General features: G+C 31.9%; 1 protein-coding gene across 2 annotated transcripts; it reads right to left on the bottom strand.

Moving 5' to 3' along the window:
• Positions 1–974: 974 nt before the first annotated feature.
• Positions 975–3,873, bottom strand: LOC120119836 (putative vesicle-associated membrane protein 726). Of its 2 annotated transcripts, none has more exons than XM_039139635.1 (5): positions 3,669–3,873; positions 2,318–2,468; positions 1,946–2,066; positions 1,712–1,774; positions 975–1,191 (listed from the first exon to the last, which is right to left on the bottom strand). In XM_039139635.1, exons 1-5 carry the CDS (start codon positions 3,871–3,873, stop codon positions 1,048–1,050), a joined length of 684 nt encoding a protein of 227 aa, XP_038995566.1. In that variant the 3' UTR covers positions 975–1,047. The 2 variants fall into 2 exon arrangements, with proteins under 2 accessions (XP_038995566.1, XP_038995567.1); XM_039139636.1 differs by having other exon boundaries at positions 2,318–2,459; positions 3,798–3,873.
• Positions 3,874–15,775: the final 11,902 nt, after the last annotated feature.

Here is a 15,775-nt window from a genome sequence, read left to right as displayed (position 1 = left end):
TAAATAAAAACGAAAGTGATTGTATCTTATATTTTTTGAAAATCAGTGACAAAAAATGAACAAAACACAAAAAGTGATATTTTTGTATTTAACCCTTTTTATTATTTGATACACCGGTACTTGTCAATAGTCCTTTGGGACAAAGTCTGGCCGTTAACAAAGGAACCCATAACTAGTGAAAGCAAATATAAGTTTATTGATTATTTAACAGTTTAACTAGTTGTAAGTTATTTTATTATATTATTTATAATGTAATTTTGTATTAATTGATAATTTAAATAAGTTTTGTAGTTCATGAAATTATTCCAATCAATAATTCATGCTAGTTGCAATTAAAAAAAGTTATTATTTCAATATTAATCTTTTTCATGAATCAAACTTATCATAATAAACTATCATCTATGAAATCTCCTATTGTCAATTTTTGTAAATCCTTGATAATTTAGTAATTTTATATTTATTATTAACTTTATAGTAATATATTTACTTAGTATATTTTTAATAATAATTCTACTGAAACTTTGATAAAACATTATAGATGTGTGACTTCTTACGTTTTGAGAATAAAACATTAACAAAAAATGGTATACTATGAATGGATTTACCTTGGTTATTGTTGTTTATGTTAGGCATATGAGTTAGACTTGTGTTGGTGAGATCTAATTTCATCAGCATATTATGTTCCAAACGATAGAGGACAAAACAAGTCACTAGTGGTTTACATTGTAGCCATGGTTTAGAACTTTAAATCAAAACGTAATTTCTTTAGAATTAATTGTAATTAAGTTTGATTTGGAAACTGGGTTTGATAAATGCAAAATTCAAAGATCATCTCATTAGTTTAATAATATTTCAAAGGGGCAAATAGTATTTCTCCTTTACAACATAAAGAAGAAAATGATGGATAAGAAATGTATCTACAGTAAGAAGGGGAAGCTACATCCTATACAGATGGCCGAGATGGACTAAAATAAATGAAGGAATGAATATGGATCAATCTATCAAGAGTGGAGACAACAACCCCAGTGAGAGCAGTAGGAGAGATTTTTAACATTTGAAGCCAGGGCAGATTGACAGCACAATGATAAGAACCAAGACAAAGACTATGCCCAAAACAATCAATTTCATCTTCATGTTCTCTAACCACATCTTCCTTTTTATCTTTGTTCCTTGCTGCCTAAAATCTTGTGCCTACAATTCAGGATCAAATGACATGCATCATCTTGTGCATTTTAGGTATGTCAAGTTAAATGCATCATACACTGCATGGTTTAAAGAAACCATTCAAGAAAAAAAAATTAGACATAAATTATAAAAAAATACCCTAACATTTGATTAAATAATTAATTTGATCTATATTCCTTTGTTGGAGCATTATAATCCTAGTTCATTTTAGAGCAAAAAGGTCCCTCTTTAGATGGAAACCTTTAGTCAAACAAATGGTCAATGTTTCAAAATAAGGGACATTTTCCCTAAAATGGAACTTATGGTCAAAATGTTCAAAAAAAAGAATAAGGACTAAAGTGTCTATTTAATCAAATGTTAACCTTTTTATTCTAAAATGAAATGTTGGATTAAAATGTTTCAAGAAAAAGAACTGAAGTCACTATTTAATCAAAACTTTATGGAATTTTTTATCATTATTGCATTAGATAAAGGAAACAGCTTTGCCAAAATGCAACCCATGAAATGCAGTTTGAATAGGAGTAACCTGTGAGCGAAGGCTTTCAGTTTTATCCACCAGCAACTCGATCTTCTCACCACGGTCAAGGACCTGAAAAAAGAATTTTAGAAAGGAAAGAAAACAAAAATGGCAGAAGCAATATCTCTGAAAGTATCATTCTATTTTTATAGCGCTTGCAAATTGTGATAACTTGCTATGCATTTTGCCATATTTTAACATTAAACTACATCTAGAACATCAGCAGAGTCAGAAGGTTATTACCTTCTCAATATTTTCCATCATAACACCCTTGACTTCAGAAACTTGAGCCTTCACTTTAGCAAGTTTGCTAATTTCCTCAGGATGTTCCATACAATACTTCATGTGCTCCTTCAGTTTGGACCTATCATGTACAAAGAACTAAGTATGCAACCAAAGACGGACACATAATTTTATGTTAGAAAATTTCTAAAATTTTAGGAGGGAAAACTTATGAAAACAAATTATCAATAGAAAATAAAAAGAAAATATCTAAAATGTACGATAATTTGAAATTTTTAGGAACTGACTACCCGGGCCGCCTCTTGATCAATTCATGCATGCCACCAATAAGTAAAAAGGAAATTTGTATGAGAATAAAGATAGTAAGAATACCTAAATTCCTTATTCAGGCTCTTGGTAGTAGCATTTGCAGCCTTCCCTCCACCATATCTACTGCTGAAGTCTTCCTTAACTCTTTCCAGAAATGCAATTGGAATTTGCCTGCCAGCAGATTCAACTGCAACCACACTGTAGGCTGCACCACCAAATGTATTAGCACAAATCGAGTATGAAAATAAGCAATCATTTCTTGATTAATTTCCGATTCACTCTACGTTCAAAAATTGAAACCAAAAGTCAGCATCCAGATCAATGATATCTCCCTTTTTCTTTGCAAAAATCGGCAGGTTTAAAACTAAAATCAATATGCTCGAGTTTGTATTTGCATGAAGCAAGAAAAAACTGCTGCAGGCAGCTGCAATTGTAAATGAGACAGTGACCTGGATAATTGGATATGCCTAATCAAGAGGTACGATTGGAAGGTGTGACCATTGATGGAAAAGATGAACATGACAAAACACGTAACTAACAATGTATAAAAAGATGCAAATGAGCCAATTGTATTCAATTGCAATTTCGGATTCAGATGCGACTGCAATGTTAAGAATGTGGATGATGGGGACGTTAGACTTAAAAATAACTATCTTTTTAAATTGTAGACGTGATCTTAAAAGATTACATTGGGTTGCAACTGTAATTTAAAACTATGATGCAAAATGCAAATAGTGAACGAATATGCACAAATTATAAATAAAATGCTTGAAAATCTAGGAAATCAACACAGTGGCGGAACTAGTGATAGAGTTTGGAGGGACAACTTAAAATTTTAAAAAAAATCAGAGGTTTAAATTAAATTTTTAATTTTTTTGAAGGGTTTATTTTATATTTTTTAAAAATTAAGGTATAACTAAAACTTTTGAAATTTTAAGATGCTTAATGAGAATTTTTTAAATTATAGTTATTTAATTAATAATATTATAAAATTCTAAAATTTAATCTGAATTTTTAAAAATTTAGGAGATCAAATTAAAAAATTTAAAAATTTTAAGAGTATAAATTAGAATTTTTAAAATTTTGGGGGACAATGGTCCCCATTAGCCCTCTTGAGTTCCGCCCTTGAATAAACATTTAAAGATCGTCAAGGAGAATCAAAAAGTAAAAAACGAAAAACAACAAAAACACTTCATAAAACAAAATAAAGATCAAATCCAAAAATTGGCAATAACAAGAACACATGTCGATATTCATATTCGAATCATTAAATAATCAATCCAAAAGAGAGAGAGAATACGTCCATCACACCAATTTGAGAGGAAAAAAATGTCAAAACCAATCAGATAACACGAAGCAAATTGCAACCAATACATAAACGGGGAAAAAAAAAGAATGTAGAAAAGAGAAGGGAAATAAAGATTGTTACTGAATCCATTTTCAACGAGGTAATTGAAGGTGTGGCCATCGCAATTGTAGGTAAACTTGTTGTTGGTAGTGGGGAGCTTCTGGAGACATTGACCGGCAATGGTCGTGAAGTTACCGGTGAACTCAGTGTATTCAGCGAGGATAACCGTGCCTCGAGCCACGAAGCTGTAGATCAACGTCTGCTGCCCCATCTCTAGAAAGTAAAGCCTAACCCTAGAATTTTGAGAACCAGAACTTCAACACCCAAAGTATAGAAATGAAGATAGAGAGATGGAAGAGCGGCTGGGATTAGACAAGAAAATAGGATAATTGAAGAAATGCTGAATTTGCGGTAAATGTAGTTAATTTGCGAGTACTAATTCTTTCACTTTTTTTAAAAAACATTAAAATTAAAAACTTTAAATTATATATTTATAATCAGAAATGGGAGAGCAATAGAGGTGGAGGCGATGGTGAAGAAGTCATGCATAAATGACAGATCAGAGAGATTCGCGCGGTTTTTTTCTCTCTCTTTTGATTTTTTTCCGCAACAGACTTTCAAACCGTGGACCGGGTCCCAACCAATTCGAATATTCTTCAATTATGAGTTTGATAATGTTATTTTAAAAAAATATATAAATAAATTAATAAATTAAAATATTATTATAAATGTCTTATTATGTTATTATAGTTGAAATATATGTTAATTGTATTAGGGTATGATAAAATATTCTTGATCTCTAAATTTTGCATTCTATTATATTTGACCAGTAATCATGTGTCATTCATAATACGTTACATACATCCAAAATTATTTAATTAACGATAATTAATGATGTGTGACAATCTAGATACCTAACTATTTAAACATATATGCAATTAAATAAGTTTAACAAGTTTGATAAGATTGTGATACAAGTAATTTGAACATGTTGAATATAATGACTCATGATTAGAATGGTTGGTACTCATGTCATATTTTCTGTGTATACTTAGTTTGCAATGCTCATATTTGTGAATTGTTCGAAATATAATATATTAGTTATGTACCACTGAGTTTAAAGAGTTGAAAGTTCATTTGTTTCAATTTCCAAATTTATAGATCTTTTTACATGTTTGAGGAGCATCATTAATGAGGGACTTCCAACACCTCAAATTCAGAATATAATACCTTATTTGCTAGTGGATATTGTATTTATAGGTCTCACTTGTGTTTTATAATCCGTTATTTGTTTATTATTTTGATGTACACTTACATTGGAATTCCACATATTTTTATGTAACTACTTTTATTAGTATTTTAGTATAATTATTTTGATGATCTTCTTTTATAATAAAAATATTAAAAAATTATTAAATTATTCTAATGACTTGAAGTAGCATATGATCTTCAGATGCTCTATATTTGAGATTAGGGTCTTACAATTACAAATGTCACGTTAGGAAAAATTATTCTATTAGTAACAGTTATTCCATCCTTATCGAAAACATGTTGTATATAATCTATCAAATATTAATTAAATAGGATAAAAAATTTGATATATTTTTTTATTAATTTAGGGTAAATATAAGATAATATATGTTTAATGATATTTCTCTATCAATTGATATTAAACGTTCAGACTCTGGTATTTATAGTACTTGAACTCGAGACCTCAAAAAATATTAACAATTTTTTTACCACTAAAATCACTTAAGTTCATGTATATATAATATATTTTTTGAGTTTAATAATTACAAAGTTGTCGATATTACATTTAGTATGATTATACTTATTCGTCATAAAATAATTTTTAATTAAAATTGGTCATAAAATAAACATTTATATTGTACGTCTTTTTACTGTAAAATATGATATATTATAGTAGGTGATAATTGATATGCTGCTTGTGTAGCATGTCACCCGCCGGCTCGTATTTCCCATAACTTACGGTTCATATTGTAGTAGCTTTTATCCGTAATGACATAATTACCCTTTAATATTTGTATAAATAATCATCTTATCTTTTTTAATTATTTAACCTCTAAACATTTTAATTTTTAGTTAAAACATATGACAAAAATCATTAATTAACTAACGATCAACACGTGTTATTAACTTGACATTTTCACATGTCATTAATTCTTGATAAGAATATATCACATTATTTAAAATGATGATGTGATATTATAACTCAAAATAATGACTTGACATGTTATGCCATTAAAAATAATAATATATAAATTATATTATTTAAAAAGATCACATAACACATATCACATCAATAATTTATCATATAAAATATTATATAAAAAAATATGTTAAAAATTAATTAACTAACCGTTTCAATTAACATTGTCTATTTTTATAAATATAAAACATTCAAATATTTATACAAACGATTATTATAAAAGCTTTTCAGATGGAAGAAAAATTATAAGGAAAGCTTTCTAAGGAAGACTTTTCTTCATGCATTATAAAAGTCAGTACAATACTAGAAAGGTCGATAAAATGTTAGAAATTTTAAAATTAATAATAAATTCAATTGTACATTAAATTTGTAATATTTTACTAAAATTTTAAAATTACACTTAAATTTCTAACATTTAAAACTTGGTTATCAGTATGGTCCAAAAAAAATTGGTATCCATAATTTTTCGTACAAAAAAATTAATAATACTTTATCAAAGTTTTTAAAGTTATACCTAAATTTATAAAATCAAATTTTGTTATTAATTACAAATGTATATACTTAAAAAGTTTGGTATATGTTAAAATTTTGGGTATCCATTAGCTATTTAAAACATTTGATATCCAATAAAATTATAATATTACACTGTAATATATGATTAACAATGGTCAATATTTGATTAACATCATTCAATGATCGATCAACAGTAGTCAATATTTTTAACCAATAATAATATTAAATATTCTTTTATTAAAACATATCATTAATCCAAAATTATTAATATTTACTAAAGTACTCAACGTTTTATTAAATATATAATATCTATTATGATTTATATACTTTATCAAAATTTTATAAACGGACCATAGTTATCAAAAAAATTATAATTTTTTAATGATATTCTATTAAAATATTTAATATATTGTTTTATAATTTTTATAAGATTAAAACATTATACATATTGCTTTTCAATAAGTGCAAAATCTATTTAAAATGACTTAAAGGGTTGTTTTTCTCATGTGGTAGACTTAATTTATCATTTTTATTTATATCGTAATTTTACATCAATTTAATCTTCAAAATTATTTAATTACATTATTCTATATTCTATTTCTAACTTAAAACCCTAAATTAAAAAGTACAACTTCAATATTAGTTTTATTATGCCGCAAATTAATCAAAAACTAATTTATAATGAGTTTTAATCTAAAATTTTATTATTTTTGACTTAAAAAATTTAATTAATGATAATTATGATTGAGGATGTTATGGTTATATTATAGTTGATTTTAACTTAAAATATTACTTGTATATTGTAGACACCCGTTTTTGACCGGGCTTAAATATATATATATATATATATATATATATATATATTATAATAATTTATTATTATTTTTAATTATTATTATTATATTATTAATAATGTAATTTTATTTTTGCAGGCCCACTACCCACCATTATCTTAACCATTTTAAATACCCATCACTTAAAAATCACATACCCACTAAATCACTACCCACCACCCCACACCCCACACCCCACACCCCATCTCCCTTTGAAGTCCACTTTTTTAGCATTTTTTTTTAATTTAAAGGGGACACTGGGGGGTTGGCTCTCAGTTTCTCAAGTATTTCTTTTCTATTATTCCTTATTTTGATATGGATATTCAGCGCCAGGAGGAACGAAAGGGGAAGAAACGGAAACTGGAGGACAGAGATCCATTGTCGCAAATTCATGTAAAAAAACCAGTCAGTCACTGACAGATTTTTGGAGGGGGTCTACTGACTCAAATCCATGGGCTATCAGGCACCGACTCGGATGTTTTATCGCTGCAAAATTTGCTTAAACAAGCTGACGACTTACTCCATGCCGAGCCAACTCGATTGTTGCCTTTTCTCAACCAACTTGACTCTGCCAAGCACTCTCTGGGTTACCTCTATTTTTTTTTTTGGAAGCTTGTATTGTTGGTCCAGTTACAAACGAGCTTGCTAGTTCATATGTGTTAATGATTGCTAGATTTATCAGTTCATGTGTTGCCGACCAAATTCGATTGGCACCCGATAAGTTTATATATGTCTGTAAGAGGTTCAAAGACCAAGTTCTTTTGCTTGAGGAGCCCTTGCGTGGAGTGGCTCCAATACTGACCGCTATTCGGAAGCTTCAATCCTCTTCCAAATATCTGACCGCGTTACACCCGGAGTTTCTTTTGCTTTGTTTGCTGTCAAAGTGCTATAAAACCGGTCTTTCCATTTTGGGGAAGATATTTTCGAGGTTGATCAGTCAAGGGACCTTTTAACACGTGTAAAATGAATGGAAAAGCCAATTATTTGGCTTATGAGCGTGAAAGTCAAACAAATCCCCAAGTGGGTTTAACTTTGGGTAAATTCAGTACATGGTCCTTCATCTATTATGGTTTTTTTTATATATATTATTTCATTTATTTTATTACTTTTTAAATTTTATTTTGTTTTTTTGTTTTTTCTGTGGTTTAATTAATATTTATTTAATATCTCTTATCTAACATTTTTTACTTTTGAGGGGAATTTTTTAATCGATCAAGGGTAATTATTCGAATCGATGTTTTAAATTTCAATTTAAATTTTTAATTTTCGCTACTAAACACAACCGATAAATTAATTTGTACTGAAAGGGCGGTTCAATGGTGTTAATCCTTCCTTGACCGTAACCGACTCCCGAGCCCGACATATTTCTGGTGAAATGCAGATCAGGTAAGATGGTGTCTGACCCACCTAAATTCATTTTAAAATGGTCGGTGGCGACTCTAAAACATTTAATTCAAGTTGAAGCCCAATTTCATGGTCCAACCGAAAAGACGATCGCGACATCTTGGCGACTCCACTGGGGACATGTAAGTGAGTCAGGCCGAAATTAATTTTCGGTTGTCTTTTTAGAGAAAATTATAAATTATAATTTTAATTTTAATTTATTTATTCGATTACAATTATTTACCTTTGATTATTTTTCAAATAAATAGTTGTACTGACATTTTTTCCAATGATTTCAGATTTTTGAAAAGTTTCCATCTAAGGCTCTATACCCGAGCTCCAAACCCTTTTAAGTGAGGGCGAAAGCGATGCATTCATGAGAATTTATTCTCCGTATGGGCCTAGAAAGTAACCTTCGGATTCATATACCTTATGACTTCGTGTGAATTTATTCTCCGTATGGGCATAAGGGAATGTTTCCTCTCGAGTTTAACTTAGTCCACACAAGCTTGTAATGGGCTTAGACTAAGGGCCTGACAACCCCAAGGGGGCACCGATAAGAGAATTCGGGTACCCTTTTTTAGAACCTAAACCGAGAGACTATGGAGAATTAGAGCCCACCCCAAAACCTTATTCCAAACCTTAGGATGTTGATTTATTTACTGCTTTACTTTCTGTTCAAAGCATACGAACTAGACAAATATACGGTTAGGATTTGTTTGAAATTAGCATGCGGGATAGAGATCATGTCCGGGTAGGAATAATAAGCATGTGGGGTAGACTTTTTATTTTTATTATTGTTTTCATTTACCTCACTAACTTTTTTTAATTTTGTTCTCTTTCATTTTGTTCTCATCATTCGCATCATTTAAAAGAGGTGTTGATCCACCAAAAACGTGTTTGTTAAACATTAATAATTTGTATTAATGGAAAAGGGGTTGTAATACAACAGATGAAAATACAGAGGACAATCTACAAGGCGACTATGTGTCACATTCAATCCAGAAGATGTGGTGCCCACAATTGAAGAATATATCACTCTGCTGCATTATAAAGGACTCAGAATGAGCCGGGTCTACATCAAGCACAATGAAAGTCTATCTTTGAAAAATAGACTGGCAGAGGTTGCAAAGGCAAGGTGAAGGTTGATCTTGGGAGTCCCTTCAAAGACAACAATGGCAAAACGATATCTGAAATTGGAGACCATTGCTGAAGAATTCAAGAAACAAACTTCACATAGTTCCTATCAAAGGCTCCAATGATGTATGGTTGGGAACAAGTTCAACAAAAGATAAATGCCAGAGATGCAGTTATTCGAGACTTCTTGGGCCAGTACAAAAAGTAACTCAATATTTGCATGGTTCGTCCAGATAAGCCAGAGCGGTTCGACAGGTTATTCAACCGTTGACAGACGAAGGCAGAAGACTAGTCAACATGTCAGAAGTTGTCAGGATATTTTTGTCTCTTAGAAGATAAAACACTTTTGTCCCCGATAAGGATTAATTATAATAAAAGACACATTTTTGGATCAAGGCCTCGAACATTGCATGCATCATGCATTCCTGCATATTTCACATTATTTTTCTCTTTTTTATTACATTCACATGTCTCATAAAAAATGGGAACATTTCGATTCTATTCCCAGGACTTACAAGGAACTTTACAAACAACTTGTGACACCCACGTAGTGTCACCATACCCGGTGAAACCCATGAAGCCCCCATACCCCAGGTAGTATGACGAGAATGCTCATTGTGAATATCACGGCGATGTCCCAGGGCACACAATTGAGAACTCTTACGCATTCAAGAGAATCGTGCAGAAGATGCGTAACCAGAACTGGATCGACTTCAACAACTTGGGGGCATCCAAGTGAGGAAGATCATTTCATCATTTGAGGCATTCTGTTTGAATTTGTTTTTTCGTTTTTTCTCAAGTTTTGTAAGGACTTTTAAATAAATTTATGTTACTTTAAAGATGTTAAGCAATGAATCACATTTGCAAACTTACAATTCTTTGAATATCATCTGAATTAAGAAACACTGTAAATGGTTCAAAGTTACATATCTTTGACGAAGTAACATGATTTAAAACAAGGAATTTGACTTTACCTAGAATATACACTCAAACACCGTACCCTGCTCTTGCAATAAACGAATATAACATTTTCCTTTCATAAGGTGCAGACAACATGGGGCATCCTTTTGCATATGACATTATTATACTTTTTATTTAAGACGTTCAGTGATGATAATGATCTTCACGGAAGGAATAGTCGAGTAAGTGAATCTAGTTTAGGTCAGTTGCTTGAAAATTGAACTCTAAAGATAAAATTTTTTACTTTCAACAAACACCTAGACTATAACAGGTTCTTCTTGACAATCTTAAGAAATTAAATCCGTAAAGTTGAGCTATTCCACTAAGGCAATTGGTTACAGAGGAAACTCGAAAGCCCTGGCTTTATGAATAGATTGCATTCAAACCATGACATTGCTCAGACACTTGGCAATTCGGTGTTTTCTCCACTGCTTTTGTCAGGCCGAAAACTTTGTGATGAGATGAACCCTTCAGTTAAACCTGATAAAAGTGATTATAATGTTAAGTTGTCCCTCTAAAGCAATTGTTAAACGCCCCAGCTTTATGGATTCAGCTAGCCAGACAATGATAAATTAAATCAAATTTATCTAAACAAGAAATTTTCGGTAATGATGGACTAAGGGAGTTAAGGAACACCTATTATAGTCAAATTCACACAAGCTCTCAAGAATTTCATTTTTACACCGATATTTTTGCATTACCTTAGTTAGAGGAACTTACAAAACTTGAACAAATGGAAGATTTCATAGGAACGAAATAAAAGGTCTAGTAATTGATCATGCTAGTTGCGTCATTTTGTCCGCACCCAATTAAAATGCCAAACCAAAAAACATGTTGCAATAACCGAAAAACGACCTTTTTATGGCTGAAACCTTAGGTCAACCTAAAGCCAACTCATCCTTTCGAAAGAGCTATAACTCTGAAAGCATTAAAAAGAGCTATTAATTTTTTTGATATACTTTGAACTCATGTTTACAATTTGATTCAATTGCGAACAATATTTTACAGAATTTTTATCCTTTTCCCTCATAAAACAAGAAAAATGAGAAAAACATTTTCAAACAAGACAGTCTCAAATATGAAAGGTCTGTAAAGGCAAAGCTCGAGAAGAAAATGGGGCATGGTCGATTCCAAGGACAAGACCAGCAGACAAAAATGAGGCTCCATCCAAGGGATAAAATAGAATTAATTCATGTTACATGCATCTTAGACATTCTTAAGAGCATCACATTTATCATTTTTAGCACAGATAATTTTTTACAGCCTTTAGAGTCAATTTCAACTTTGTAGCGAATGAGATTGGACTCGAAACAACACAATTTGCTCGAGAGTAGATTTCAACTTCACGACGAAGGATATCTGACTCGAAGCCAAACTTTACAATGAATGGGTCATCCACGTTTTTAACTTCACGACGAAGGGAATCGTGTCCACCCGCAACATACAATACTTGGATTTCAACTTCACGACGAAGGATATTCAAGTCAAGGCTCAACTTCACGACGAATGGGTCATCCACGATTTCAACTCCACGACGGAGGATATTGTACCCACACATCCACGATTTCAACTCCACGACGGAGGATATCGTGTCATTCGAGGCTCAACTTCACGACGAAGGGGCTTCCCAATTTCAGAGCCAATTTCAACTTCACATCGAAGGATATTGGACCCAAGACAACACAAGCTCAACTTCACGACGAAGGGGCGACTGATTGTCAACAAACAACTTTTCAATTTCATTCAGAGTCAATTTTAACTTCACAGCGAAGGATATTAGACTCGAGACAGCACAAGCTCAACTTCGCAACGAATGGGCGGTTGGCTGTCAACAAACAATTTCCCAGTTTCAGAGCTAATTTCAACTTCACGACTAAGGATATTCAAGTCAAGGCTCAACTTCATGACGAAGAGGCCACTCGCGGTTTCAACTTCACGACGAAAGGAATCGTGTACACAAGCAGTATCCTTCTCTAGATTGGATTTCAACTTCACGACGAAGGATATCCAACTCAAAGAATGAGTGTCTGTCAACAAACTTTCCAGTTTCAGAGTCAATTTCAATTTCACGACGAAGGGAATCGTGCTCGCCAGCAACATTCATCTTCAGGAACAAGAAAATTATCGATCGCCTTTGAGATTGTTTCTCTCGAAACAAGGGGTCGTCTCGTTTGAGACTAATTTACTCAAAACAAAGTTTTGTCTCTCTTGAGACAGTTTCTCTTGAAACAAATTTTGTCTCCCTTGAGACAGTTTCCCTTGAAACAAAATCTTTGAATATATTTCCCTTGAAACAAATTTCGTCTCTCTTGAGACAGTTTCTTTTGGAACTAAGTTTTGTCTCTCTTGAGACAGTTTCCCTTGAAACAAAGTTTTATCTATCTTGAGACAGTTTCTCTTGAAACACCAATCTTTGAATATGTTTCTCTTGAAACAAAATTTTGCCTCCTGGAGACAGTTGCTCTCAAAACACAAAAAAACCTTTGAAATTATTTCTCTTAAAACACAAAAAACATTTGAAAATGTTTCTCTTGAAACACCAAACCTTCGAGTTCGATTACTCTCAGCTCCAAGAAAAATCATTTGCAACATAACTCAAGACAAGAAGGGCTATTTACCAACCAAAGACCTTCGAGTTCGACTACGCTCAGCTCCAAGGCACATCATTTGTAGCATAGCTTAAGTCGAGAATGGCTATCTGCCAACCAAAGACCTGACGAGTTCGATTTCATTTAGCTCGATGACAGCGATGAACTACTTTCTGGAAGAATTTTCAAGCTGAAATCTTTAAACCGAGAAGAAGACAAAGGCCCAATTCCAGGAAGCCCAATCACATTTGAGAGAACCGGACAAAAACTGATTGTCCTTTTTCGTCTTTGCCCTATCCTTGTTAACACAAGAATGTACAAAGAGGGACAGCTGTAGACACCCGTTTTTGATCGGGCTTAAATATATATATATATATATATATATATATATATTATAATAATAATTTATTATTATTATAATTATTATTATATTATTAATAATGCAATTTTATTTTTGTAGGCCCACTACCACATTATCTTAACCATTTTCAATACCCCATCACTTAAAAACCACCTACCAACTAAATCACTACCCACCACCCCACACGCCCATTTCCCTTTTAAGTTCACTTTTTTAGCAATTTTTTTTAATTTAAAGGGGACCACGGGTGAGAAAGGGGACACGGGGGGGCTGGCTCTCAGTTTCTCAAGTATTTCTTTATCTATTACTCCTTATTTTGACATGGATATTCAGCGCCATGAAACGAAAGGGGAAGAAACGAAAACTGGAGGACAGAGATCCAATGCCGCAAATTCATGTAAAAAACCAGTCAGTCACCGACAGATTTTTGGAAGGGGTCTACTGACTCAAATCCAGGGGCTATCAGGCACCGACTCGGATGTTTTATCGATGCAAAATTTGCTTAAACAAGCTGACGACTTACTCCATGCCGAGCCAACTCGATTGTTACCTTTTCTCAACCAACTTGACTCTGCCAAGCACTCTCTGGGTTACCTCTATTTTTTTGGAAGCTTGTATTGCTGGTCCAGTTACAAACGAGCATGCTAGTTCATCTTTGTTAATGATTGCTAGATTTATCTGTTCATGTGTTGTCGAGCAAATTCAATTGGCACCCGATAAGTTTATATCTGTCTGTAAGAGGTTCAAAGACCAAGTTCTTTTTCTTGAGGAGCCCTTGCGTGGAGTGGCTCCAATACTGACCGCTATTCGGAAGCTTCAATCCTCTTAAACATCTGACCGCGTTACACCGGAGTTTCTTTGCTTTGTTTGCTGTCAAAGTGCTAAAACGGTCTTTCCATTTTGGGGAATATATTTTCGAGGTTGATCAGGGACCTTTTAACATGTGCAAAATGAATGGAAAAGCCAATTATTTGGCTTATGAGCGTGAAAGTCAAACAAATCCCCAAGTGGGTTTAAACTTTGGGTAAATTCAGCACATGGTCCTTTATCTATTATGGTTTTTTATATATATATTTATTTAATTTATTTTATTCCTTTTTAAATTTTAATTTGGTTTTTTTGTTTTTCTTTGTGGTTTATTTAATATTTATTTAATATCTCTTATCTAACATTTTTTTACTTTTTAGGGAATTTTTAATCGATCAAGGGTAATTATTTGAATCGATGTTTTAAATTTCAATTTAAATTTTTAATTTTCGCTATTAAACACAACCGACAAATTAATTGGTACCGAAAGGGCGGTTCAAGGATGTTAATCCTTTCTTGATCGTAACCGACTCCCGAGCTCGACATATTTCTGGTGAAACACAGATCAAGTAATTGATGTCTGACCCACCTAAATTCGTTTTAAAATGGTCAGTAGCGACTCTAAAACATTTAATCTAAGTCGAAACCCAATTCCGTGATCCAACCGAAAGACGACTCCGACATATACTATAGAAAATTACATAATTAATAATGATTTTGATTATAGCTAAGAATATTTTGACGGTAAAATTTGAAATTATAACTGAAATAGTTCTACAATTTTCATGATTTATTGTAAAATTATAATATTTTCAGTTTTAATTTAAAATATTATTCAAATTACTCTAAAATTACACTTTTAATGAATTTTTTTAACTGTAACTATTTTTTTCATTTTATATTTACCTATTATATTTTAGGATATCTAACTTCCGAGATGAAAAATGAAAAACAAAACAAAACAAAACAGCTTCATGTGTGCGATGTGATAGGTGCGATGCGGTCCACATAACACAACACGACACAGTCGCTTTTTTTGTCCGGCACCACCAACTAAAATAATAAATAACTAAATAGAATTTTCAAACTTTGTATATTAAATTTTGATTTTTAATAAAAACACACCACCATTATTTTTTGAAAGAAAATAAAAGGCAGTCCGCATCCTATCGTCAGCTATCACGCAACGCCCTTTTACCATTTTCCTTTTCTTTTTGGTAAAACCATTTCTTTAAATTTTCAACAGTTTCAAGCTATAATTAAAAATAAATTTATTTTCCATTTTACATATTTTAAAATACTTTTACCAAAGAGAAATTTCAAAAATAGAATTAATTCAGCAAAAGTATATATGTATGAAT

This window comes from Hibiscus syriacus, unplaced genomic scaffold, assembly GCF_006381635.1.
Source record: "Hibiscus syriacus cultivar Baekdansim isolate YM2019G1 unplaced genomic scaffold, ASM638163v2 tig00110332_pilon, whole genome shotgun sequence".
Taxonomy (NCBI): domain Eukaryota; kingdom Viridiplantae; phylum Streptophyta; class Magnoliopsida; order Malvales; family Malvaceae; genus Hibiscus; species Hibiscus syriacus.
Note: the sequence above shows the minus strand (reverse complement) of the source record. Positions and strands in the feature narration are given on the sequence as shown.

Bases quoted from the DNA above. Each gene is read 5' to 3' on its own strand.
- LOC120119836 (XM_039139635.1), bottom strand. From the start codon at position 3,873: ATGGGGCAGCAGACGTTGATCTACAGCTTCGTGGCTCGAGGCACGGTT. The intron at 1,775-1,945 runs GTAATAACCTTC...TTCTTTTTTCAG, and splicing joins TGATGGAAAATATTGAGAAG to GTCCTTGACCGTGGTGAGAA. The intron at 1,192-1,711 runs GTTACTCCTATT...CCTGAATTGTAG, and splicing joins CTGAAAGCCTTCGCTCACAG to GCACAAGATTTTAGGCAGCA.